The sequence below is a fragment of the Emydura macquarii genome, unplaced genomic scaffold, assembly GCF_026122565.2.
Source record: "Emydura macquarii macquarii isolate MOO-44397 ecotype Brisbane River unplaced genomic scaffold, CSIRO-AGI_Emac_v2 contig_1146, whole genome shotgun sequence".
NCBI lineage: Eukaryota > Metazoa > Chordata > Testudines > Chelidae > Emydura > Emydura macquarii.
Genome location: NW_027131283.1, coordinates 12698999 through 12725996, shown reverse-complemented (window position 1 = coordinate 12725996; position 26998 = coordinate 12698999). Strand labels below are relative to the sequence as shown.

Here is a 26998-nt window from a genome sequence, read left to right as displayed (position 1 = left end):
ACTTCTCTATGATGCACAAATATAAACACAACCTGAAAATTGTTTTAAGTTTTTTTTTGCACTTTATTTTTTTTCTTTTAAATTACAAATTCAGGTCTTGTCTACTCAACTTTTCCTCAAAGACTCTAGGGACAACTAGAAAATTGGTAGATTTAGGACATCACACAAACCAAGGAAGTGAAACCTGACTAACTGAAAGAGGAAGTGATTTTTATTCAGATTATTTAAGAGTTTACAGCTTGTTTGTTTTTGTAAATATCTATTAAATTCAACAACTGAGAAACAGTTGGAAGAAAAGTTCTTTGTTAAAAAATCAACATCATTGTCCCTTCAAAGGGCTGAGCAACATATCAATCTATTTTCTGAGTCTGTCAAGGGAGACAAAACAGGGAAGGCAATACCTGATATTTCTAAAGTTTAATTTTTTTTTTTTAATTTTTTTTTTTTATAAAGTATTTCAAGTTCTCTTTATCCTTCATAAAGAAAAAGAGGACTGCCCCCCACTCTCACCTTTGCAGATAACCTTCTCACCAATGTTCTTTAGTTTGATCTGGCAAAGTGTAGATGGCCTGGTAGAACAGGAAGTAGACATCTCAAAAAGAGGGCACATTTTAGAAAGAATGTACTTTTTGAATGTTACCTAAGCTAGTTTCTTCTGACGGGATGGGTTCTGTGATGGTTCTGTCTTCTTTTCCCACCGCTGTACCTGTACTTTGACTTGGTCTTTGCCACATTGGATGAGTAAATGAGTTATTAGCTGCAAAAGAAGAAGGGAAAACAACTGAGCTGTGGTGTAATAGTAGGGTTTGGGGATTCCATTGCTTCACTGAGCTTCTGGAAGTTATTGCTTACCACTTACCTTGAATTATTCGACAACCAATCAGCTCCACCTTCAGTGCTATTCTTTGGTGCCAGGTCTGTGGAATGATCCGCACGTATCGGGTCACTATAGGAGGGATGAAATTATTACGTACTATGTCCCCATAATTAGAGTTGCCTTGGAATACCTGCAAATTTAAAGCACATAAAATACTTTTAAAATTGCCGTATTTTCAGAGTGAGTTTGTTAAAAATACAGAACCATTTAAATTTAAACGGGTACACTTGTCAGCCTAAAACTCATTAAAAATATCTTAAACTGTGTTGTAACCTTAGGATTATTAGAAGTCAATTTTAGAAGAAATTTACTTCACAGTTTTTGCTAGTTGTTCACATTTTGCACTTAATTCAACTTGGACAAAGAAATGGGATTTGCCATTTTCATTTTCTGATTAGCATCATGCTAATGCATGCTACTTTGTTTGAATTAATAATATTTCTGATAAATGCTTAAGTCCGCATCTCCCTAATACCTCCTGCATAACAAAGCAAAACAAAAATTTTTATTGAAATCAAATCAGGAAAAATATTTGTTTTGTAAACTACTTCTTTTCTTTAGCATAATCTAAATGAGTGACCAAAAACTGTTCAACTGTGTTCTCTTCATTGTACTTACAAAATCTGTCTGATCAGTCAGTTCATTCTACAAGTGGACCTTATTAGTTTAAATGAAAAGTGTATAAACCTGAAGCCCTGACTGAAATAATTCTGTTTGATTTAAGATCACAGTTTCTTTTGAAATTTTTTAAATGATTGAATAATGTAGAACCAATTAGAAGTTTACCATAATGAAAAGTATTTTATGTGGAATTTAAAACAAACAATCAAGTCAATGATTTAAACTTTTAAGAATTATCATGGTGGAATAGTGCAAATCAGCAAACTTCAAATATCTAGTTTGCATAGTTCAGAGCCGTTACTGTACTCATTTTTTACTGTAGGCAAAAAACTGAAGCAGTAGGATATTAAAAATCCTGAGGAAATCTGCATTGTGCAATGAAACTTTTCTCCATATGATTTAAACTACAGGATACATGGAGTAATAACTTCCTACAGTCAGACTTTTAGGGTCTGTAAGACTCCTCTGCAACAAGTTATATTGAGAATTGATGATCAGCTAGGGCCTGGTCCTGCAACATGCTGAGCTCCCACATGTTCCATTGAAAAGAATGAGTACTTAGGATCAGGCTCTTAGGATTTGTTTACACCAGTGTTACTCAGACTTCAGTGGTTCAGGAGCCAAATTAGTGATCAACATTACCCAAAAGAGCCACAGTAGTTGTGAATTCATTGTTTTATTTACTATAGCAGCATATAGTCATATTTAAACAGTATGACAGAGGAAATATATATATATATATATAAAAATAAAATATATATATATATATATATATATATATATATATATATATAAATTCTCAGCAAAATGACTGACCAAGTATAATTATTTTTCTCAACTACAATTGTTTAACAACATAGTAAAAGCATCCTGATTAATAATTAAATCACACGCTGTTTTAATATCATGTGCAGCAAAGAGCTGCAGAACACACATTAAAGAGCTACTTGTGGCTCTCAAGCCTCAGTCTAAGTATCACTGGTTTAGACCAACAAGGAAATTCAATGTAGTTACACCAATGCAACCCTCTAATGTTTACATGAGACATTTGCACTGCTTTAATTTTAATTAGTTTTTAAAGCCATTTAAGTTAAACTTGTGCCAACTCCTGTGTAGACATATATTTTGGTTTAAGAGCATGTATTTTGGTTTAATTTACAATGATTCCTAATGGACTTGAGCTAACCCAAAAAGTGGCCACATGGCCCTTTTGCACCAGTTTAACTATAATGGTTTGAAATAATACCTTTGCTTAACCTGGGGTAACTTTTGTGTGTAGATAAGCCCATAGACATAGTACACCAGTAGATTATATTGATGCAGTTACACTGATAAAGATTGCCCAAGTCTAGGCAAACCCCTAATCTTTTATGACAGTGAAAATCTTTCCTTCAATGTCCAAACATCTAAGAGAATTTTTTCTTGTGCATTCCCGCCCACCTAATTTCCTTTTACCTTTTCTTCATTGCTTAGGATTCTTTTGTAAGGTCTCCATTTTGAGTTGTTACTTTTATAGTTCATAATAAAGGTCTTTACATAAAAGTTAAAATTCAGCATAGTGGATCCTGTAGTCCTAATACCTTGTAACAAAAGAAAAAAACGTTTTTCATTAGCTTTTTAAAAAAGAAACATTTTCATAAGCATCTACAAAAAGGAAATGCTTTAAAAATAAATGGACAGTTCTGTCTAAAAGAACTATACATTCACCTCTCAAACTAAGTTTGGAGTTCAAAAAAAGCCAACTGGTTGCAGTGAAGAAAATCAGTTTTATATTGTGAATTTCATGGCTTCTGACTCCTGACCTGATCTTGATGGGTCTATATTTTTGGATAAAATATAATCTGTCTGCTAAGCATGTTTATAGAAATAATAATGGAAGTTACTGAAACTGTACCAGTAAGGAGAAGAACCAAAATATATGAAAAAAAGAGGTTTGGCTACAGGTTTTAAGCATTAAGGGTTTAGAATGAGGCCTAATAGAAGTTGGCATAAGTATTATGTGCTTGACCAAGCTTATGAAATGATACATGAATGACCTAAGGTTATAAAATTTAGTAATATGTATCTTTTGACAGTTTAGCAAGGCATTGTGTAATAAACAAGTAAACCACAACTGAACGTATGGTAGTATCTTAGGGGCTTTTTGCAATAAAATCTAACCACAATAATATATCAAAACTACTGGGAAAGAGAGTGATTCACATGATTGGGTTAATTGCCAGAAATGTAATTATGGTCAACTGGAATAACACATATGAACAACCAGAACCCTAAAGTTGGTCTCCTGGAAACCAAAGATAAGTAGGGGGCTGAGACTTGATCAGCTATGGTCCCGGATGTATGTGGATGGAATGAAAAAAGGTGCATAAAGGGTTGTCAAACCAACTCCTAGTTGGGACACTGGGATAATGACATGGGCAGCCATGCAGGAAGCTGGCCCAGCACCTTCTTCTTATAGTGTGCTTCACTGTTTCTTCTCTATCTTTGGTTCTGATGGTTTCCATAAGGTTGTAAGTATGAACAACACAGGAAAACACTTTACTGTACTTATATTATTCTTATACTTGTGTATTGATTTTTCTATTATTTCAATTATATTTGTCTGCATTGACTAAAGCTTAAAGTTTCTGTGTGTGCTTCACCTTCTTACTTAACTGTAAGTAGCAACCTAAATAAAGAACCTGTTTTTTGTGACAGGTGTTCTTGGCACCCTAGATTAATTCCAGGCTACACTATCAACCAATCAGTGTTGTTACATGCAAGGTGTATTTAAAAAGAACTCCATCCCCAATGCAGGAAGAGATTTCACATGACAGATTTAAATTATATGGTTAGGAAACTTTCAAGATGCTCTTTATGTAAATACAGCCATGGAATTTAAAGATTAACGACCCAAAAAAGGCAATGGATCTCACAGATTATGGTCCATTACACGGGTCGTTAACCCTTTACAAGAGACTGTAATTTACATTTTTAAGACAATGCAAGGAGCTAGCAATAGGATTGCCTTTCATGTGAACATACCATTCTTTCAGTGGCCACAGCTTAGATATTTATTCATTGATTCTAAAGAGTCATTTACAGGTTGATCGGGACACAACAGCCAAGCTCTGTCGCTGACTGTGTGAATATATTGTGGACTAGAGCGACTACAATGTAAAGAACTGTTACTTACCTCATAACTGTTGTTCTTCGAGATGTGTTGCACATGTTCATTCCCAATTAGGTGTGTGTGCACCACATACACCAGTGCCAGAAACGTTTCCCCTAGTGGTACCCATAGGGCGCATGAATGTGCCAGTATAAAGGGTGCTGCTGGTCCCCCTCCCTCTCAGTTTCTTCTTGCTGGAACTCTGACTGAGAGGAAGGAGGGCGGGTTGTGGAATGGACATGAGCAACACATCTCGAAGAACATCAGTTCTGAGGTAACTGTTCTTTCTTCTTCGAGTGCTTGCTCATGTCCATTCCCAATTAGGTGACTGACCAGCAGTATCCCCGGAAGCGGGCAGGAGTTCACAGGCATGACGTTTGCAACACCATTCTGCCAAAGCCAGCGTCGTCCCGAGCCTGCTGTGTGATGGTGTAGTGGAACATGAAGGTATGTACTGAAGACCACGTAGCAGCTCTGCAGATGTCCTGTATTGGGACATGTGCCAGGAAGGCTGCTGAGGAAGCTTAGGTCCTTGTAGAGTGGGCTGACAGGGATTCTGGGGGTGCGGGCCCAGCCTGCATGTAACAGGCCCGAATGCAGGCCGTGATCCACAACAAGATTCGCTGGGAGGACAGCAGTCGCCTTTTGATTTGGTCGGTGATTGCAATGAAGAGTTGTGTGGATTGACGAAAAGTAATGTCAATGTAAAAAGCCAGGCCCTCCTGACATCGAGAGAATGGAGACGTCTCTCCTCACTGGAGTTGTAAGGTTTTGGACAGAAGATCAGTAGAAAGATGTCCTGGTTGACATGGAAGTGGGATATCACCTTAGGCAGGAGTGCTGGGTGAGGCTGTAGCTGGACCCTGTCCTTGTAAAAAACCGTGTAGAGATGCTCTGGGGTCAGGGCCTTGATTTCCAAGACCCATCTTGCTGACATGATTGCTACCAGGATACTAACTTTTAGGACAGTCGCATGAGGGAACAGGAAGCCAAGGGTTTGAATGGTGGTCCAGTGAACCCAGAGAAAAAAAGATTCAGATCGCACTGGGGACCCGGGTCTCGCAGTGTTGGGAAGAGCCTCTTCAGGACTCTGAGGAATTTTGCTGTCCTTTTGTGCGAAAAAAACTATTCTGCCTTTAACAGAAGGGTGAAAAAATGTGTGTCTCGGCAATATCAGCCATTTTAACCGACGAGAAAGCCAAGCCTTCTTGTTTCAGGTGGAACAAATAGTCCAAGATCACTTGGACAGGTGATTTTGTTGATGAGACACTTTAGTGAGCTGCTCAGCAGACAAAGCGCTTCCATTTGGCCAGGTAAGATGCTCTAGTGGAAGGTTTTCTGCTTTCTAACAGAATCTTCTGAACCTGAGCCAAGCAAGATTGCTCTTCCCTGCTTAGCCATGGTGCGTCCATGTCAAGTGCAAGGAGGCCAGGTCCGGATGGAGCAGTTGACCTTGGTCCTGAGAAAGAAGATCTGGCCATGATGGGAGTGTCTAAGGGTGAGCCACTGACAGCTCGAATACCATCTTGAACCAATGCTGACATGACCATGCTGGAGCTACCAGGATGACCCGTGCTCTGTCTCTCTTGATTTTTATGAGGACCTTGGACATCAGAGGTATCAGAGGAAAGGCATACATGAGACTGCCCAACCATGACAAGAGAAAGGCATTGGTTAGTGAGCTGTCGTCGACGTGTAGGGAGCAGAACTGACTGCATTTCCTGTTCTCCTTGGTCATGAAGAGGTCCACTAAGGGAATCTTCCACCTTTGGAAGATTAACGATCTGCTGAGGCGATCCGCTAATGTGCTCTTGACCCTGGGCAGGTGCACCGCCTCCAGCTGAATGTTGTGGCTCATGCAAAAGTCCCATAAGCATAGAACCTCCTGACAAAGGACTGAGGATCTGGCCTCCCCTTGTCCGTTGATCTAATAAATTACTGCTGTGTGGTCTGTGAGAACCTGAATGACCTTGATGGAGAAGTGAGGTAGGAATACCTTTCAAGCCAGTCGAAACTCTGAGTTCTCTGACACTGATGTGTAGAGCCAGTTCATCCTTGGTCTAGAGGTCTTAGGTCCTGAGCACACCGAGGTGATTTCCCCAGTCTAGCTCCAAGGCATCCGAGACCAATGACAACATCAGCCGCGGGGCTGCAAAAGGCACTCTTGCCAGCATGTGATATGGTTTTGTCCACCATGACAGAGAGGTAAGTATTTGTGGAGGGACCGTGAGTATCATGTCTAGATGGGGAACATACCGTCACCAGTCACATTTGCAAACATCTGAGGTGGAGTCTGGTGTACTGGACAAAATAAGTACAAGCTGCCATGTGGCCCAGCAGGCTGAGGTATACCCTCGCCTTGGTGAGAGGGTGGGCTGACAGTTGGGCTATGAATTCCAACTTTGCCAGGAACCTGGCTTTTGGCAAGAGTGCTCTGGCTTGCATAGAGTCTAGGACTGCCCCGATGAACTCTATCCTTTGGACAGGTACTAGTGTTGACTTCTGCTCGTTTATTAACAGGCCCAGTGCATGACAGGTGGCACGGACCACCTCAATACTGTGTTGGACTTGCATCTTTGACTATCCCCTAATGAACCAGTTGTCCAGGTCAGGGAAGACCTGTACACCTCAACGTCCAAGGTGGGCCACCGCCACCACCGCCATGCACTTGGTGAACATGCATCATGCGGTAGGCCAAAGGGGAGCATAGCAAACTGGTAGTGTTGAGTGCCCACCATGAATCGCAGGAATTTCCAGTGGCCTGGGAAGATGGAAATATGGAAATACGCATCATTTAAGTTGAGGGCAGCATATCAGTCGCCTGGATCCAGAGAAGGGATGATGGCAGCCAGAGAGACCATACAGAACTTAAACATCTTGAGAAATCTGTTGAGGCCTTGTAGGTCCAGGATAGGCTTCAAGCCGCCTTTTGCCTTTGGGATCAGAAAGTAGTGGGAACAGAAGCCTCTACCCCTCCGTTCCTGAGGGACCTCTCCCATGTACCACTTGCGGGAGGGCCTGTACCTCTTGTATGAGAAGTTGGTCGTGAGAGGGGTCCCTGAAGAGGGACGGGGAGGAGAATGGGAGGGCAGAAGTGAAATGAACTGAAGGGTGTACCCGGTGGCGATCGTACTTAATATCCAGAGGTCCAATGTTATGGTGGCCCAGGCCGGGAGGAAAGGAGTAAGGTGGGATGAAAATAATAGGGAGTCTGGATCCCGGGTAGTGACCGGTAGGTCACCCTTGGGCACACCTTCAAAAGTTCTGTTTACCCTCTGGGGGATGACTGCTTGAGATTGACTTGGGGACCAGTGGCCGATGAGTGTTCCTGGTGTTGTTTATAGCCTTTATTCTTCTCTTATAAAGGCACTGGGATAGCCAAGAGGTCCTTCATTGCCTGGAATGACTGAAGTGTAGTGGGGACCGTCAGGTGCTAAGCACCTTTGCTGTTCCCTGGAGTCAGCGGTGGGGCCAGGATGGAGGTCAACACCCATGTGGGTGGAGATCCCTGCAGGCCTTGAGGGTCTCACTGAAGCCTCTGTGCTCTTCTTGACTGACTTTGGCACCGGTGAGCATCGCTGTTAGGCATGGGCCTTTTTTGGCTGTTTCTTCACCACCAGAGATGTCGAGCAGTGCCGAGAAGATGGTGGTGCTTCACACCAATGCCAAAATGTTCGATGCCAAGTCTGACCTTAGTTATGATGCTAGTCTGAGCGCCAATTCCATCAGGATGGCCCTGAGTCTGATGTCCCAATCCTTTTTAGTTCGAGGACGGAAACTTTTACAGATCTTACACTTTTCCCACATTTGAGCCTCTCCTAAACATTTCAAGCAGCTCTGGTGCGGGTCATTCAGTGGCATCGGCTTCTTACATGAAGCTCAGGATTTAAATGCAAATCAGTCAAATGCAACTAAAACTAACTCTCAGACTAACACTTAACAACAAAGTAACTATATATACTTGGTAACAAGCAAACCACTAGGTTGACAAAGAACTTGCAGGAGCAAGGGAATGTTCAAGCACTGTCACTGGCAGTCAGAAGGAACTGAGAGGGAGGGATGGTGCCCTATATATGGGCGCATATGTGCACCACTGTGGAAAGCGCTAGTGCCAGCCCTACAAATACCACTAGGGGAAAAAATTCTGGAATCGGTGCATGTGGCGCAAACACACCAAACTGGGAATGGACATGAGCAAGCACTCAAAGAAGAATGTTTATAGATAACTGATATGACAGAAGGCATATAAAGACAGCTCAGCTCAAACCTCTGTTCCTGTATATCCAAAACATGCGTAACAATGGGAATTTTGGACACATGAAGAGTGTGGGGTCCAGCTTTAAATTACCTTACATTACAAACCCTGGAACAGTTACTGAGAAGATGCCCAATAATTGTCTTTTCTTAAATATATAAACATCACAATTTAGTTTACTATAAACATTTAATTATGTTTAGTGACCAAAGTAGTAGAAGCATTGCATTCTGATATGTTATTTCTAGTCATTAACGTGAACTAAAGCTTCAGGTTTGGAATCCAGTCATGTTAGTCAATAGGTAACTTACCCGTTATTCTCTTTTTCTCTCCCAAGTCTATTTCCAACCACTCCCGGTGACTGCTATGGTTGGAAGCCCATGAAAGCCCTTGGAGTTGAAGCCAGGCCTTGTCAGGAGACCACTGAATAGTTTCCCCAATTTCATTGGCCTCTTCCCAAGAGGACGTTGCTGTAATATGGCTGTTGGGGATGAATCCATCTTCCAGATTCAAGGATTTATTGCAGCCTAGAAGGAATTCCGATAGAGAGAGATGGAAGAGCCAACTTGCATTTTCCCAGCATATTTTCGGTTAGGTCAATAACCCACCAAGGCCACCCACAACAATCAGCTCATATAATTCTCCTCTCTCTCTGCTGTTTCTCCCTCTTGTACTGCCATCCATTAGGCACAATGTTTGTAGCAGGCAATCCAACATCAGATTACTATGGTCCCTCTCCTTTACCCAGCCTCAATCACATCAACCTAAAACTGAAAGTGGAACTCTATTCATGTATCAGCCCCACAAATTTAACATTATCACAACATAACAGCAGCTGCTTCTCAACCACATGCATTTGTATTATTCCTGGCTTTTCCTTTTCCCCAATCACAAGATACAGCTGCAATACACCAGCAGGAAGTTACTTTCTTCAAAGCCACCACATTCCACGCAGTTTGATATTTTTCAGGTTATTTTAGCAGCACTCACAGGGGAAAAAAAAATGTAAGGCAAGACTTGAACATCTAAAATAAAGGTATTTCTCTTACCATTCGAGGTAAACACAAACCGCTTGTCTGAGAGTGAGCCACTATAAGAAAAAAAAGGGGTGGTGGGAAGGAACAATCAAAAACAGTTATTGAACATGTCAGGAGCTGCTCATACAAACTATGCTAGATACAGAACAATCTCAATCTCTCAGACCAGAGACACAATCTTCAATGTCTTTTTGCTGTTCAATCTACCTCTTCTTGTCAGGGCACTCCTGTTTTTGCCACAGTCTCATGATGACAAAACTCAGACCATCCTCCGAATCCAGCAGGTTCTGGCATATAATTTATCATTTAAAATGATTCAACACTCCCCCGCCATCTCCAAAATGATTATCCTCAAAACACATTTCCCCTTAAGCCTCTCCACTATACAGACCCTTGGCTACTGTGGGGCACTTTCATGTGAACCCAATTTCCCCATCCACTCGTGAAAAGCCACCAAAGCAACAGAATCCCCACCCCAGACCATCACAGAGTACCAAAATACTGAGTAAACAGGAGCTCTATATCTAGCTGCCATGAACTGCTCAAACAGTGAGCCCTATTCTTCTCTCACACTAATGTAAACCAAGAGTAACTCAACTGAAGTCAATGGAGTTACGCTGGTGTAAATCCATGTAAGTGCAAGGATAAGCAGTGAGTTACACAACAGTTTTACTTCGTTTTAATTGAATCATACTTCAGTCTGGTCTTCAGCTGTGTGCAAACGACATCACAATTGGGTTAAAGATAAACACTCAAGCTCTACCAGGGCTAAAAAATGATGTTTTAATCTGGTTATAACATGGCTCTACCATAAATCAAGTTCAACAAATGTTTTAAAAGGGTCTCTTTTGTCTCTGAGGATAGGGCCAAGTCAATTGTCTTCTCCCTTCTCCTCTCTCTAAAAGGAGCTATTTAAATATAGGACATTAATCAAAAACTAACCCTGCCCCAATCCACAAAACCTCACATAATACAGAAGAACAAAGATTTTCAGACGTGACAACTGATTGCAGCTGCTCAACAAAATGCACCTTAAAGAGGCCTGATGTGCAGAGGGGTGGGTACTTGGACTTCCTGAAAATCTGTTCCTTTCAAGATGCCTCTCGTTAGGCACCCAAAAATCACTAGTCCCTTTGGAAAATTTTGGCCAGTAACTTCAGTTACTTAAATGACAACAAAACTCCCTTCCAGGTTGCTATATCACTGTCATTCATGACAGGTTTTCCTCAGTTCTAGTCTGTCTAATCTAACAGTGGCCCACAGAATTAAATATTTTGAGAACCAAGCTGTAGCAAACTGGCAATAGGAAGGGAAGGGGGCCAGATGAGAAGACCAGTTAAAGCACTAACTTCCCTTCCCCACTTTCTAGATAGGAAATACTGGTGATTGCAGAAAAAACAAGACCTTCAGAAATGGAGACTAATCAGAGGGAATTGATTTATTTGGGGGTTCAGGTGAGTCACAGCTGCCACTGCTGCCAGTGCCACAGCTACTCCTCTAGAACAATTCTTGCAGGCTATCAGATGGGCTCTGTATGCTCTATGACAGACTTTTACAATATATCCAAAAGCACATGTACAGAAAAAGCAATTTTGCTTATTTATTAAATACAAAGTGGTCCACTGTCAAAAGCATGGCTCACAAAGCCAATCAAATCAGTGAATTATAGTACTTCTAGGGCACTGTTACAAAGCTCTCGCTTACAAAGTCTTTTCTTTTTTGCATCAAGGAAAGGCACTGAAATCCCATCTAAAATAGATATCTCTAACTTTAGCCAACGGAGAAAAGCTTAACATTTCTAAAATATTTTTAAGTCAGGCTGAAGCTTTAACGTTTTTGCAGGTCATTGAAAAAAGGGCTAATCTAATTAGTGATCATTCATCATTTTCCATATTGAGAGAGGTGGCATTTCTTACAGAACATTCACTTTCGACGGCAAGGCACTTTATTGTAAAGCTCCCTGTTTCCTTATTAAACTTAAGAGTTCTGTTTAGCAGACAGTGAGAATTACAAGATTCTACAAAAGACTCCACTTGGTCAGGTATTTGGCAAAGAAAGATTTCTTGTTGCACTAATTGTTGTTTAATATTAAAGTCCTCTTTTGAACGTAGAATCTACCTGAAGGAGATTTCTGTAAACAATACTGTTTAAACCCAAATCGTAAAGTGAACAATTCATAAACAATTATCTCTATTTTCAAAGAGAGAAAAATACTCTTGTATGTGCAAATGTAAGTTCAGATGTAAGTTACCCTCATAGGTAAAACCCTTTAACGTTTCTTGGGAAGTTATCAGCATTTATTTAAAAAAGGGTGAAATATCAGTAAAACCAAAAATGAAGGGTCTCTGGGTGGAGAACCGGAGAATGCACAGTATTCACCAGAAACAGTGAATGGGTGGGGGGCAATAGGAGACCTCTGTTCCCTGTGGACCTGTTGCTGTAGCAGTCGGGTGGTCTCGGTTGCTAGAACCCAGCTCCCCCCCAGTGCAGCAGCAACAGCAGCAGCTGCCACCTGGTAGTTACCCTCCTCTGTCCAAGCACACGGTGCCATCTGGCAGGGACTTAGCACTGGGGAATTCCAGCACTTGCATAATTTGGGTTAAAGTCAGTAAAACCCAAATACTTCTTTGGGGGGGAATTTTGGAGGGAAATTCAGTAAAAACTGAAGACAAAGGGCTTTAACTCATAGGCCAGCTCTGGTGACAAAGTTAAAGCTGATACATCTGCACTTAGATCTCAGAAATGCCTGATAAATCTGAGCCATGGCCACTATATCTTCATTAGAGAATGTGTGTGTCTAGGTTCACACATAGATCATGGAAACTGCAAATCACAGACAACAGAGTATGAAAAATGAAGCCGGAGAGGCCAAGGTCAGGTACAGGAAGCTGGTAAGTGAGCAATTCATAACTTAACTATCAAATTATAATACAGACACATTTACGGGCTCAATGCACACAAGAGGCAGCTTTTGCTGAGGTCAGTTTCATTCAGCTCAAGTCACTAAATGAAATCAATCTTTAGTACTGAAATCCACTGTAAATGAGATTTTTAAAAAGTAGGGTAAGCCTCTATTTAAAGGAGTATTTGAAGCTCATAAAATACTACTCTCTAGGTGCCAAAGAATTATTCTTTGCAGCGCTGACCATTCTAAGACATTGTAGTTACAGTGTACGTGTTCTGAGAACAGAAGAGCTATTCAGTTTCTGAAACACACATTATAAAACCCTTTCCAAAACTTGAAATACGGTTGGTTTTCCTATAATTTTGTTCTCTATCATTCTGCTAAACACTTCACTCATGTTCTGAAATAAGATGAAATTATTCCTCTCCCACCTCCCCATTTATTTCTACAGAAGTGCCCCATTGGTCAGACCAGTGGTCAGTCTAATCCTGTACTCTGTTCCCAATAGCAGGAAGTACCAGATACTTAAGGGATGGGCTGCGTACCTCATAATGGACAGTTATGAAATAACATGATTTATAAGGAAAATTTCTTCTAATCTTAGGACCCCAAGCAGTTAGTAGTTGACTTATTCCCTAAAGTATAGGGGTTTATATCCCTGACACGTTATGGGTGAAATCCTGGTCCTACGGAAGCCAATGGAAGTTTTGCCATTATCATAATTTCATAGAGTTGGAAAGGACCTCAGGACTAGGAAAGCAGGACCAAAACAGGACTAACCTCAGCTAAATAATCCCATCGAGGGTTTTGTCAAGCTGCAGCTTAAAAACCTCTAAAGATGGAGACTCCACCACCTCCCTAGGTAACCCATTCCAGTGCTTCACGACCCTCCTAGTGAAAAACTTTTTCCTAATGTTCAACCTAGAACTCCCCCCCTGCAACTTGAGACCGTTGCTCCTTGGTCTGTCATCTGCCACCACTGAGAACAGCCTAGCTCCATCCTCCCTGGAACTCCCTTTCAGGTAGTTAAAGGCTGCTATCAAATCCCCCCTCATTCTTCTCCTCTGCAGACTAAACAAGTCTAGTTCCCTCAGCTTCTCTTCATAAGTCTTGCGCCCCAGCCCCCTAATCATTTCTGTTGCCCTCCCCTGGACTCTCTCCAACTTGTCCACATCCTTTTTGTAGTGGGGGGCCCAAAACTGGACACAATATCCAAATGCGGCCTCACCGATGCTGAATAGAGTGGAATAATCACTTCCCGCGATCTGTTGGCAATGTTCCTACTAATGCAGCCCAATATGCTATTAGCCTTCTTGGCAACCAGGGCACACTGCTCACTCATATCCAGCTTCTTATCCACTGTTACCCCCAGGTCCTTTTCTGCAGAACTGCTGCCTAACTCATCGGTCCCCCATTAACTTCAATGGACTCCAGATTTCACCCTTTGTGTATATTCTTATTACTGCTCACAAAAGAATAGTCTGACTGGGTGACCACATCATGTCAGGAGGGCTTGGGAAAAAAGCTAGGGGGAAGTGGGAAACTATGGATGAAAGAAGAAATATTCTTCCAGGCATTCAGCTTGCTAGAGTGCTTGAGAGAGAGGTCTTCCTTCCCCAACAGTAAACACCTCTCCCAGCTCTTGATACTGTCTCTCACAGTATTCTTATCAGCAAGTTAAAGAAGTATGGGTTGGATGAATGGACTATAAAATGGATAGAGAACTGGCTAGAGCATAGGGCTCAACGAGTAGTGATCAATGGCTCCATGTCTAGCTGGCAACCGGTCACAAGCAGAGTTCCCCAGGGGTTGGTCCTAGGGCCGGTTTTGTTCAACATCTTTATTAATGATCTGGAGGATGGGGTAGATTGCACCCTCAGCAAGTTTGCGGACGACACTAAGCTGGGGGGAGTGGTAGATACCCTGCAAGGTAGGGATAGGATACAGAGTGACCTAAACAAACTGGAGGATTGGACCAAAAGAAATCTAATGAGGTTCAACAAAGATAAGTGCAGAGTCCTCCACTTAGGAAGGAAGAATCCCATGCACAGCTATAGACTGGGGACCGACGAGCTGGGCAGCAGCTCTGCAGAAAGGGACCTGGGGTAACAGTGGATAAAAAGCTGGATATGAGTAAGCAGTGTGCCCTGGTTGTCAAGAAGGCTAATAGCATATTGGGCTGCATTAGGAGGGGCATTGCCAGCAGGTCACGGGAAGTGATTATTCCCCTCTATTCGGCATTGGTGAGGCCGCATTTAGAATATTGTGTCCAGTTTTGGGCCCCCCACTACAAAAAGGATGTGGACAAGTTGGAGAGAGTCCAGCGGAGGGCAACAAAAATGATTAGGGGGCTGGAGCACAGGACTTATGAGGAGAGGCTGAGGGAACTGGGCTTGTTTAGTCTGCAAAAGAGAAGAGTGAGGGGGGATTTGATAGCAGCCTTTAACTACCTGAAAGGGAGTTCCAGGGAGGATGGGGCTAGGCTGTTCTCGGTGGTGGCAGATGACAGAACAAGGAGCAACGGTCTCAAGTTGCAGGGGGGGAGTTCTAGGTTGGACATTAGGAAAAAGTTTTTCACTAGGAGGGTGGTGAAGCACTGGAATGGGTTACCTAGGGAGGTGGTGGAATCTCCATCCCTAGAGGTTTTTAAGCTGAGGCTTGACAAAGCCCTGGTTGGGATGATATAGCTGAGGTTAGTCCTGCTTTGAACAGGGGGTTGGACTAGATGACCTCCTGAGGTCCCTTCCAACTCTAATATTCTATGATTCTATGATTCATATTCCTGATATTTTAAATGTAAAAATATTAATCACCTTCTTGAATGACAGACTATTGCTGAAAGTAGTCACTGCACAGTTAAGAGATTTTAAGAGGTTTTATTTTTGCCTTAGTTGTAATACATGTAGGTTCAGCAGATAAAATGGTAGCTATAGTAACCTTAAATAGTTCTACAAGAAGAAGCTTGTGAATGTATTTAAAGTTTTCATTTAACTTCCACACGTCTCAGCGCTGCTACTTATTCATTCAATCATATTATTTTAATGTTTTTTAAGTTCTTTCATTAGTTCATCATTACTTTTTGTAATGCATTGACTATTTAAAGGTATGGTTTTGTCTGCAGAACACCAAACTTTGTGTATTTGGCTAAGCAGGTGATTTGATAAATACATATAAACAGAGAACGTGTGGCACAAGCTAAAATTTCTAATCATTAATGCACCAAAGACCTGAGACACTATGTCTCTGTGTCCCAAAACTAATGCCATTTTAATTGAAAAGTGTCAGCAAACCAAACGAGATTGTGTATTACATTCATCTTCCACACGTCAACTATCAAATGTTGTGTTAAATACTTAAACACTTACCATTTTTTTCCTTCTGAAAGAGGAAGACCTGACAGTTTCCCATCTGCTCCCTCTCTGATGCGGTTGGTTAATTAGACCTTCAGGGTTACTTTCAAACTCAGAATTAAGAGACAAACTACTGTGACACTTACTCCTGTGAAAGAATGCCATTGGCCAGGACGCCTTCATATCGACTTACTCCTTTCTGCTGAATCACATTGATCTGGCCACCCAGCTCATCTGCAATAACACCCGCATGTATGGCTGATTTGCACAATAAGGAGGTCTGAAATGCAGAAACCAGCACTCAAACAAAAGGTTAACTCTGGCAAGTTACTAATACTTTGAAGCTAAACCCACCATTACTTCTCTCATAAGTCAGAGATCTTCAAAATCATAAAATCCTCTGAAGACGTACGGTGAACATAAAGAAAAGACAGTATTTTTCCACATAGGTTACGTTTAAAACTCTTCCCAAAATGCCTATTAAAAAAAAAACTAACAGGTCTGCTTGCAGGGAAAATGCTCCAGAATCACCATCAAACAACCTCCCACATGCCCCTCCCCAGCAATAGTCAATTAAAAATGTATGGTCTCTGCTATCCATTGGGTAAAATTAATGTAAAACTACTTCATGGATTCACATATTTCCGGTGAAGCCAGACACACCTATTACTTGAGCAAGGTGAAGAATTGAGGTCTTGTCTACATTAGGGAAATTTGGCAAAAGTTTCCTATTGCTGGTAACATTAGTTTAGTTTCACCATTGTTAGCAACACTGGATTGTACACTGATTGCCATTAGCAGTTTAAGGACCATGTCGACTATGTCCACTTTAAGCAGAGTTAGATGGCACTGTACTTAAAATACCAGCAGCAGGCCTACACTACGGCTTCCAATGTTGCTAACATCAGAAAAACTGAACAACTTGTTAGCAGTGATGGGAAAATTCTGCAAACTTTTCTTAACGTAGACAAGGCCGGTGATCAACAAATGACATGGTTTCTTTTCATTTCTAATCATCAGGTGTGGATAGCAGAACACCCTTTGATATGAGTTGTGTGCAGAATTTCCTTGTTATTTCAGCCAATTTCTCTGTAATTCCCTGAGAGAGGGGCTGAACCATCGGTGAGCAGTTTGAAGATGTGCACTGGCTTTTAAAATTCAACTATTACTCCATTTGTGATGGAGAAAAGTAGAACTTTATGTAAATATATTGTATGATCACTTTATATTGGGATAAAATTAGAGATATCAGAAAGATGTTTCAGGAATCTAGGGAATATATTCTAGAACTGTGGGGCAGGTGGAGGTCAAAGCAGGGTGATGTATACTATAGGCATAAATTGAACCACTCAGACCACTTTTGTCTTTAAAGAAAGAACTACTAATATAAGGCCTGATCACAATCCATTGAAGTCAATAAGGTGCCGCAAATTCAATAATTTAAGAGATTGGTAATTATAAATGCCTATTTTAGGAAACATGAGATATCCCAGGAAATCACTCTGAAGTGAAGTAGACTGCAGTCAAAATCCATTTCTCACTGAACTAAATTTTTCCCTAAGACGACGGACTTTAAAAAAAATGGAAAAATCTGTGATAAGCAGGTATGGCACTGTTTAGGGAATAATTTAGATCAGGGAGTGGGGCGCCAAGAGGCTTCTCAAAAGAGAGAGTGAGCGGAGATTGTAGGAATAGTTTAACATGTCAGTCAGTATCACTTAAAGGAAAAAGAAGGGGGGAGGGAGAAAAAACAAACCACTGTAGCTAGAAATCAGAAGTAACTTTTCAGTACATGGTTGTCTGAGTGACATTACATGTTTTTTGCTCATAAATGGGTGATTGTAAAGGTTCCAGCAAACGCGATTGCTAACAGAGCTAAGAATGAATTATATTAGCCAGACAGCAAATAAATGTTTGGTTTGCATTTAACTGGAGCTAAATAACCATGCAATTGTCTTTGTATTTCATCTTTCTAAAGCCCGCTTTTTACCCTGCGTACTTACATCTCTGTATCCTTCCACTATATTCCCCGAAATATCACCTGCTATGTCTCTGCAACCAGCAGGACAGTATCTGCTGCAGTAAAAGAATAGAAGCCTGTTTAAGAACATGGACTGTAATGCGCTTCTCCCCCCCCCCCGCATCTTCCTCCCCCCAACACACACACACACACACACACACACACACACACCTAACAAACCAAGGAATATTTTTAGAAATGTGTTCTAGCTGAGCATAAATTAGCAGTTTTTAAAAGGCAAATTTGTTCTCAGATTCAAGTTCATTAGTTTACTGCATGTAGCAGGACACACAAAGCCAAAATAGTAATAATTTAAGTGCATTTTTTCCCCTTTAGTTCTGTTTATTCTGGAAATATTGCTGCACAAAGTAAAAAATGGTTACTAACCTTTCCTAATGTTGTTCTTTGAGATGTGTTGCTCATGTCCATTCCATACTAGGTGTGTGTGTGCCGCACGCACTGTTGCCAGAGATTTCCCCCTTAGTGGTATCCATTGGCCTGTTCTAGTGCCCTCTGGAGCCCCCCCCCCCCCGGTATAAGGTGCACCGCTGGCCACACGCCCTCAGTTCCTTCTTGCTGGTAACTGCGATAAGAGGGAAAGAAGGGTGGGTCATGGAATAGACATGATCAACACATCTCAAAGAACAGTTATGAAAGGTTAGTAACCGTTCTCTCTTCTTCAAGTGCTTGCACATGTCCATTTCAAGCTAAGTGACTCATAAGCAGTACCCCAGGCGGTGGGCTCAGAGTTCATGAATGGGCTGACTGCAACACTGCTCTTCCAAAACTGGCATGATCTCAGGCCTGCTGAGTGATGACATAGTGAGTCGCGAAGGTGTGAACCGACAGCCAGGTTGTGGCTCTGCAGATGTCCTGGATTGGTGCATGCATGAGGAATGATGCTGAAGAAGTCTGGGCTCTTATGGAATGAGCCGTCATGATGGCTGAAGGCGGGACGTTCGCCTGCTTGTAGCAAGCTCAAATACAGACCGTTATCCAGACCAAGATCCTTTGGGCTGACACTGGTATCCCTCTCATCTGTTCCACTATTGCTACAAAAAGTTGTGGAAGCTTAGTTTTTTCAATATAGAAGGCATGGACCTGCCTGACTTCTGACGTTCCTAGAAGTTTTGTGCAGTTTTGGGAAGTAAACAGGTAGAAAAGTTACCTGTTTGTTATGAAAATGTGACACCACCTTTGGCAGAAAGGCTGGGTGAGGGACTGTATTTGTACTTGTCCGGAGCTGGACCTTGTGCTTGAGGAACACCATGTACAGTGGTTCTAACTGTTAGGGGCTGTGATCTCTGAGACCTTTCTGGCCAAGGTGATCGCCACCAAGAAAGTGACCTTCCAAGAGAGAAGTAGTAGGGAGCACGAACCTAATGGCTCAAAGGGGGAGGGGGACCCATAAGCCTTTAAAAAGGGCCAGGTCCTGGGGGAGGGTGGGGGTCAGGTCAGTTCGCAAAACTAAGGACAGTCTTTCCACCCTTTGAGAAACCGAACTGTCATTTTGTGGGAGAACACTGATCTGCCATTCACTGGGGTGGGGGTAAGAGGGGTATGGAAAACAGACTGCTGCCAAATGAGCCTTAATAGATGAGACTGCCAGACCCTGCTGGTTTAGGTGGAGCAAATAGTCCAAGATAGACTGAAGAGAAGATTGAGATGGAGAGAGATCCCATTCGGAGGCCCAATAAGTGAGACATTTCCACTTTGTCAAAAATAACAGGAGTAGAATTCCTTCTCTCTCAAGTCTTGGGAAATTTCCTCTATGGCCCCCCATGTGTAAGAGAGATTGTATCTCCTGGGTGAGGAGTTGGTTGTGAGAAGGGTCCCCAAAGAGGGACGGGTTGGGGTGGGAGAGAGGGGTGGATAAAAACTGAAGGGTGTATCTGTCACTGTACTCAGGACGCAATGATCTGATGTTATGTATGACCATGCTGGGCTGAAAAATCAATCGATGGTCCAAAAACAACCGCGGGGGGGTAGATCTGAAGTGATGATTGGTACAATGACCTTGGGCACACCTTCAAAAAGGCCTGCTGGAGTATCTCTGAGACTCTGACTGGGAGGCTGACGTGGATGGGAAAGGCTGGCGATGTTTGTAACTTTTCCTTTTCCTCCTGTAGGGCTCCTGTGTTGGAGGCACAAAGAACCAATGAAACTGATGGGGCCTGAAGTACTTCCTGGAAGCTGGTGGGGTGTAAAGGCCTAAGAAGTGAAAGGTGGCCCTTGAGTCCTTCAGGTAATGATGTCTAGTGTCTGTGTGCTCGGTAACAAGAGAGGAGCCTTCAAACAGGAGGTGTTGGACAGACTGCTGGACCTCGTGAGGGAGACCGGAAGAAGAGCCAAAAAACAAATGCCTCATGGTGACAGCCAAACCCATTGTCCTGGCCACCAAATTGGCCGCATCCAAAGCCACATAGAGGGAGGTCCTGGCCACATGCTTACCCTCTTCCAGGAAGGCGGCAAACTCCTGCCTCAAATCTTGTGGCAGGGAGTCTTTAAATTTAGACAAGGAGTCCCATAGATTAAAATCGTATCTCCCCAGCAATGCCTGCTGGTTGGAGATACGTAACTGGAGGCTACCTGTGAAATAAATCTTCCTCCCGAAAAGGTCTAGTCTCTTGGCATCTTTATGCTTCGGGGTAGTACTCGACTGTCCGTGCCTGTCCCACTCATTTGCTGCAGACACCACCAGGGACCCTGGGGGACGGGTTGCACGTACAGGTATTCAAACCCGCTTGCCGGTACATAATACTTCTCTACCCTCTTTGAGATGAGGGGAAGAGAAGGTGTTTGCCACAGGGCCTTGACTGGTCCCATCACCACCTCATTGATGGGCAGGTCCACCTTGGAGGGAGGTGCTGCATCCAGGGTGTCAATCAGGCTGTGCAATGTCTCTTTGAGCTCCTCAATTTCCAGACACAGATTCGCAGGGACCCACTTCAGAAGGTCCTGAGGGTCCTGAAATTGTCTTGTGACAGCAGGTTACTGGGTCCTGCAACAACCTCGTCTGGGGACGATGAGGAGGTGGCTTGCGCCGGAGGACGGGCCCCTTCCTCTTCTTCCACTATGACCACCGGAATGATCTCCGGGATGTTGGGACTGAGACTCGTGCCGAAATCGGGATCTGGTGCCAAGCGGGAAGGGGTGGCAACTGAGTCGGAGCAGCAGGAGGAAGGGCTGGGGGTGGGGGGAACCTCCATGGGCTCCAGAATGGCCATTGCTTCGGCCAGTAGCCAGCTGGCCAAGTGCCAGCGGGGAGTGGAGGGGACACTGAAGTCTGGTGGCATATAGGCTGGGTACCGATGACGTGGCTTAGGGGGAGCAAATGGGTCCCCTTCAGATTCCAAAGAGGAGTCTTCTCTTGGGGACCACAGTGGAGCTGAACACACTTCTGCATGGGCACGGTGCTGGGGTTCCGGGGATGGGTCGGTGACTGCGATGCTGGGCTCCTGGAAGGCTTGTCCCTAGAGGTTGCCAGAAGGGCCAGTGCCGAGAAGGAGCCTGGCACTCCCTGTTTCTTCTTGCCTCCAGCCGCCTGAGCTGGCAGGTGTCCCCTTGGGAGTTGGCAGGACCGGGAGCGAGAAGAGCTTTGCTGCTTGGAATGCCTCCGGGGTCGAAGGGCTCATCAGCCCGCTGGCACTGTGGCAATTTCTGGGACTTGGCAGAGGGTCTCATACCAGACTCAACGCTCTTAGCGTAGTTGACGGAGCCATTGCTGGCTCCAGGGAGGAAGAGTGGTCCAGCACAGGTCTCACTGTGCTGGCCTCTCCCTACTTGTCCCTCTTCTGGACCGGCAAGCATCCTCTCTCAGTGCGCTGCTTCTGGTGCTTCTTCCTCTGCCCCAGAGATGGTGAGTGGTGCCGGGAAGAGCACGGCGCTGGGGGAGCACTTCATCGATGTCAAAGTGCTCGTCGCCAAATCAGAGCGGCTCGGCTCAGAGATGTTAGACTCACAGACTATAAGGTCAGAAGGGACCATTATAATCATCTAGTCTGACCTCCTGCACAACGCAGGCCACAGAACTTCACCCACCCACTCCTGGAATAGACCCCTGACCTATGACTGAGTTATTGAAGTCCTCAAATCATGATTTGAAGACTTTAAGGTACAGAGAATCCTCCAGCAAGTGAGCCATGCCCCATGCTGCAGAGGAAGGTGAAAAACCCCATGGGCCTCTGCCAATCTGCCCTGGGGGAACATTCCTTCCCAACCCCAAATATTGTGCTAAACCCTGAGCACGTGGGCAAGACTCACCAGCCAGACACCCAGAAAGAATTCTCTGTAGTAACTCAGAACCCACCCCATCAAACATCCCTTCACAGGCCATTGGGCATATTTACTGCTAGTAGTCCAAGATCAGTTAATTGCCAAATTAGGCTATCCCATCATACCATTCCTTCTATAAACTTATCAAGCTCCGTCTTGAAGCCAGCTAGGTTTTTTGCCCCCACTGTTCAGAGAACGGCCTTCATGAGGATGGCCTTCAGCCAAATGTCCCTGTCCTTTTTAATGCAGGGTCTAAATCCATGGCAGATCTGGCACTTGTTCTTCATGTGTGTTTCCCCCAAACACTTTAAGCAGCTGGAGTGTGGGTCATTTATTGGCATCGGTTTGCTGCAGGAAGTGCATGGCTTGAAGCCCGGGGACCAGGCATGTCCAGACCCTGGGGCAAAGACATTCCTCGATGACAAGAACTAACTACACTACTATACACACTAGCACTAATTACAAGAACTATGTACCTTAAACTATAAAAACTACAAATGAAAGAGTCCAAATCATTGAGAAAAAAACCTTGCTGCAGCAAGAGGATTGTTCCAGCAACTGTCATGGGTGGTAAGAAGGAACTGAGAGGGAGCATGGCTGGCGGCGCTCCTTATACCAGCGCATACGCTCATGGCACCAGAGGGCACTAGAGCTGACCCAGTGGATGCCACTAAGAGAAAAATCTCCAGCAACAGTGCACATGGCGTACACACACTTTGCATGGAATGGACATGAGCAAGCACTTGAAGAAGAACTAACTTTCCAAGCAACTCAGATCAGAAATCTATGCTCAGTATTGTTCATGAGCACAACAACAATTGATTTGTGCTCCATTACGATTTCAAAACCTATTGCAAGCATCACTGACTCAAGGAACTAACCTAGAAAAAATTTTAACTGATTGTCTCAGTCTTTCTAAACTTGGGTATGATCCTGCAAGGTACTTAGTGCCCTCAACTCCCAGTGGCATCAATGGAAGTTTAGGACTCTCAGCACCTCCAAAGGTCAAGTGTTGTATTTTTAGTTTACCGTGGCAATGCCCAGTTATGCCACAAATCAAGATACTTAAGAGCACAGTAGCATCCTCCCCATGTTTTTTCAGGAACATGAAGTCTTTCCTGGGGAGATGATTCTGCTGCTGCTCATAAGCCAAAGATAATCACAGCATTCTACTGAAAAGGAACTAACACATTCCTGTGGTAAGTGCTAGGGTTTTAAGTATGTTACAAACAGCAGACAAGATACTTTATCCGGATGCAATAATGAATAGATTAAACAAGACACAGCGAGACAACTGCAATGCACAGCATTACACTCATATTTACCTGTACTCGCTCTTCACGTGATAGTTTGCTCTCTCCAAACATGTGATTAGATCTGTAAAAAGTAAAACTACTAGTCATTCCTGATGACTGCAGAGCAAAAAAATGCAGAGAAAACCCTGGTTAAACAGGAAGTTGTATTTTAAAAAGTATCAGGATATTATTTATACATGTACATCTTTATAGTTTACATTTTTATTAGCTGGAATGAAACAGCTAGGATATTCTCACAACTTCCCTTCCCCTCTGACCCCAATCCCACACGTAAAACAGATTTTCTGCTACCATTAAAAGGAAACTGCACAGTGAGACCATCACATCATCAGGTGTTGGTGTTAGTTTTCACTAATCTGATACACCATCACCATGTGGTAAATATCTGAGCCTGAGCCCTCTTTCAATGGGACTTCAAAGAGAACACACTCATTTTCTGCTTAGGTGAGCCCAGTCCTGCAAACAGTCCATGTAGGACTTCAATGGCTGCGCTGTATGCATGCATTACTCTATAACTGTCCCTTGGGTACACTGTATTTAAAAATAAATATATATCAAAATTAGGGTTAAAGTAGATACGTTCCCTGGCGATACTGGAGACCTAAAGACTAGGGTTTATGAATATTAGAACCTACTTAGCAGCATGTTCATCTATATCCTCATGTTTTCTTTCTCTAATTCATAAGGACATTTGCTTTTTTGGACTCTACTGTACCTGGATGATCACTGCTGGCATAGGATAACAGAAAGCCCCGTCCGGATACATGGGACCCACTTTCAAAGTGAATAGTTGCTTCATTAGTATCCAAGATGATTTCTTTGGGGACTGGCATCATATTGCCACAGTACGGTCCTAAATGCAGAAAGAAAGAAAAAAAATATTTCAAAAGCTTTAGATGATATGAATAAAAGAGGGGATAGGCAGTCTTGTGATAACTTAGGAATTTCACAATAAACTCATCCTCCTGCAATATGATTACAAACGTTTGCTTCAGATTTTTGGATTCAGTCCTTTGTTTATAAATTCCGAAGTTACTATAAACACAAAATGGCAAAAATCCAATCATGTGAGTACAGTGAAAACGTTGGCATTTACATTTCTCATCATTTTAGCCTCAAGTGGATGATTAGCACTCTTTGGCCTTTGAAGTATAATATTTTTAAACAGCAGTAACCCGAGTAGGAAAGAGTGGAATATTTAAAGGCAATCCAACGCATCTATGCAGAGTCTGCAAGATAATCCATCAAGATACACACAGGTCAGGCAACTTTAGCTATGACTGCAACCTAAAAAGGATGAGATCACAAAAAGCATGCACATTTTTAAAAGAAAATATGTAGCGTGAGTAGTACAGTGAAACATGCCAGCACCACTTAATAGTATCAAATATTCAGAAACCATTTATTTTTATACCAATCACTGAATCTTTTTCTCTCTCAGGCTTAAAAACATCCTGAAACAAGGAAGCTTTGAAGGGATTTTTAAGTAGACAATTCAAGTTTATTTTACCGTCTTTAAATAAAAAGGGGTCATGCTTCCATTGAAGTAGATACGAGTTTTGCTGCTGCCAGCTGCAATATCCGAGGATACTGGCTGGCACAGTATTTTCCTGTGACAGAGGCTAACCCGGAATTATTGGCAGCTATGCTATTTTCTGCAGGACCCTCCTCCTTTCCCATAGAGAATATTTCTTTTGTCTAGGACATAGCCCTCTGCTCCTTCTGACTGAAACCCCACCAGGAAGCAACCCAATCTCTGACCTCCGTTCAACCACAGATGCCCCCCTAAACTAGGAGTTAGTTTATACCCATTAGTTTTCATTTGTGAGAATGTGTAATACTTACTCTTTAGTAAGATGATGTCAAATTCACAAAGAGACTTCTATTAAAAAAAAACATTTGCCCTATAGAGATTATATACATTGCAAGTCAGCATTTCTCTGCCTGGGGGAACTCCTGTGTGTTCTTGCCAAAGCCTTAAGGAGTCTCTCAAACATGATTATAACCCGCTCCCATCTCCCCACCAAGACCCCACCCTTGAAGACAGCATTGTCATCATTAGCACGTGGTAGAGGAGGACTGGACAGAATTTCCTTTAAAGAACACCAAACCTTCTCCCTTAAACACCCAGAAGGGAGTCACCACTGAGTGAAGCAAGGAAACGAAGGTTGATCCCTTTCGGTTGTGTAGCTGAGAGAACTGTATCAGAGTTCAGGGAAAGGGAAACTGGTAGAAAGAAAAAAAAAGTCTATAAACTACGACTTTGGAACCTTGATTTGGGATATGTGAAAGATGCAAAGCTAATCTCAGCCTTCTGTTTTGTTAATAAATTGTATTTCTGGTGCTGTTCATTTGTAACAATGGCCTTGAGAACATTAAACAATCAGTGAGAGTTTGTCACTGATTTTTCCTAAAGATCAGGATTATTCAACCCTATGTACCTGCAGTGGTGGTGGCCATGACCTTTGTGATCCAAGAAATCAGTCACAGAACAAATTCAGTGGGCTACTCTTTGTCTGCAGTACCCCAAAGATCCCATGCATCTATTTTTATACAGATATAAAAGGAAATGATTATTTGCAGCACCCCACATATGACTGTCAGTGGCACTCCACAACATTCTCAGGCCAGCGCTGTGCACGGTGGCATGATCAGAAGTCAGTTATATGCAGGACAGAGAGGGGGAAAAAATGGTTTAAGCCCCCTAAGAAAGACTAAGCCTGGCTCTAAGCTTATAACATAAAAGGCAAAATCAGGAATGCACAGCAATAAAATTAAAGGAAGTAACAGTAAGAACTAGAGCTGGTCGGAAATTTTTCCAGGGATTGGTGGAAAATGCAATTTGTAAAACCCAACGTATTTCATGGAAACATGGTGGGTTTGACACACTTGTGTCCCCAAATACTGCCTGGTGGGTTGCTGGGGAGCATGGGCTTCCAGGGCAGTGGCTCCAAGGCCACTGAGGTTTTTAAGGCCCGGCTTGACAAAGCCTTGGCTGGGATGATTTAGTTGGAGTTGGTCCTGCTTTGAGGTGGGGGTTGGACTAGATGCCCTCCTGAGGTCCCTTCCAACCCTATTCTAAGGCAGCCTTGAATCATTCAAACCTAAATCAAATTTTCAAGGGTCAGAATTCTCAACAAACCAGAAATTCCAAGTTTTAGCCAGCTCTAATTATAACATTTCCTTTGAGA

At 42.9% G+C, this 26998-nt stretch overlaps 1 protein-coding gene across 1 annotated transcript in view; it reads right to left on the bottom strand.

Moving 5' to 3' along the window:
* The window catches only part of DCBLD1 (discoidin, CUB and LCCL domain containing 1), a 70947-nt gene that overhangs the window by 9910 nt on the left and 34039 nt on the right, over positions 1–26998 (bottom strand). The window contains exons 3-11 of the mRNA XM_067546643.1: positions 24523–24660; positions 23817–23868; positions 18200–18272; positions 16343–16476; positions 9954–9994; positions 9216–9431; positions 2954–3078; positions 860–1007; positions 641–757 (exon numbers count right to left, since the gene is read on the bottom strand). Coding sequence (XP_067402744.1) covers positions 641–757; positions 860–1007; positions 2954–3078; positions 9216–9431; positions 9954–9994; positions 16343–16476; positions 18200–18272; positions 23817–23868; positions 24523–24660 — 1044 coding nt within the window. The remainder of the gene's footprint in view (positions 1–640; positions 758–859; positions 1008–2953; positions 3079–9215; positions 9432–9953; positions 9995–16342; positions 16477–18199; positions 18273–23816; positions 23869–24522; positions 24661–26998) is intronic.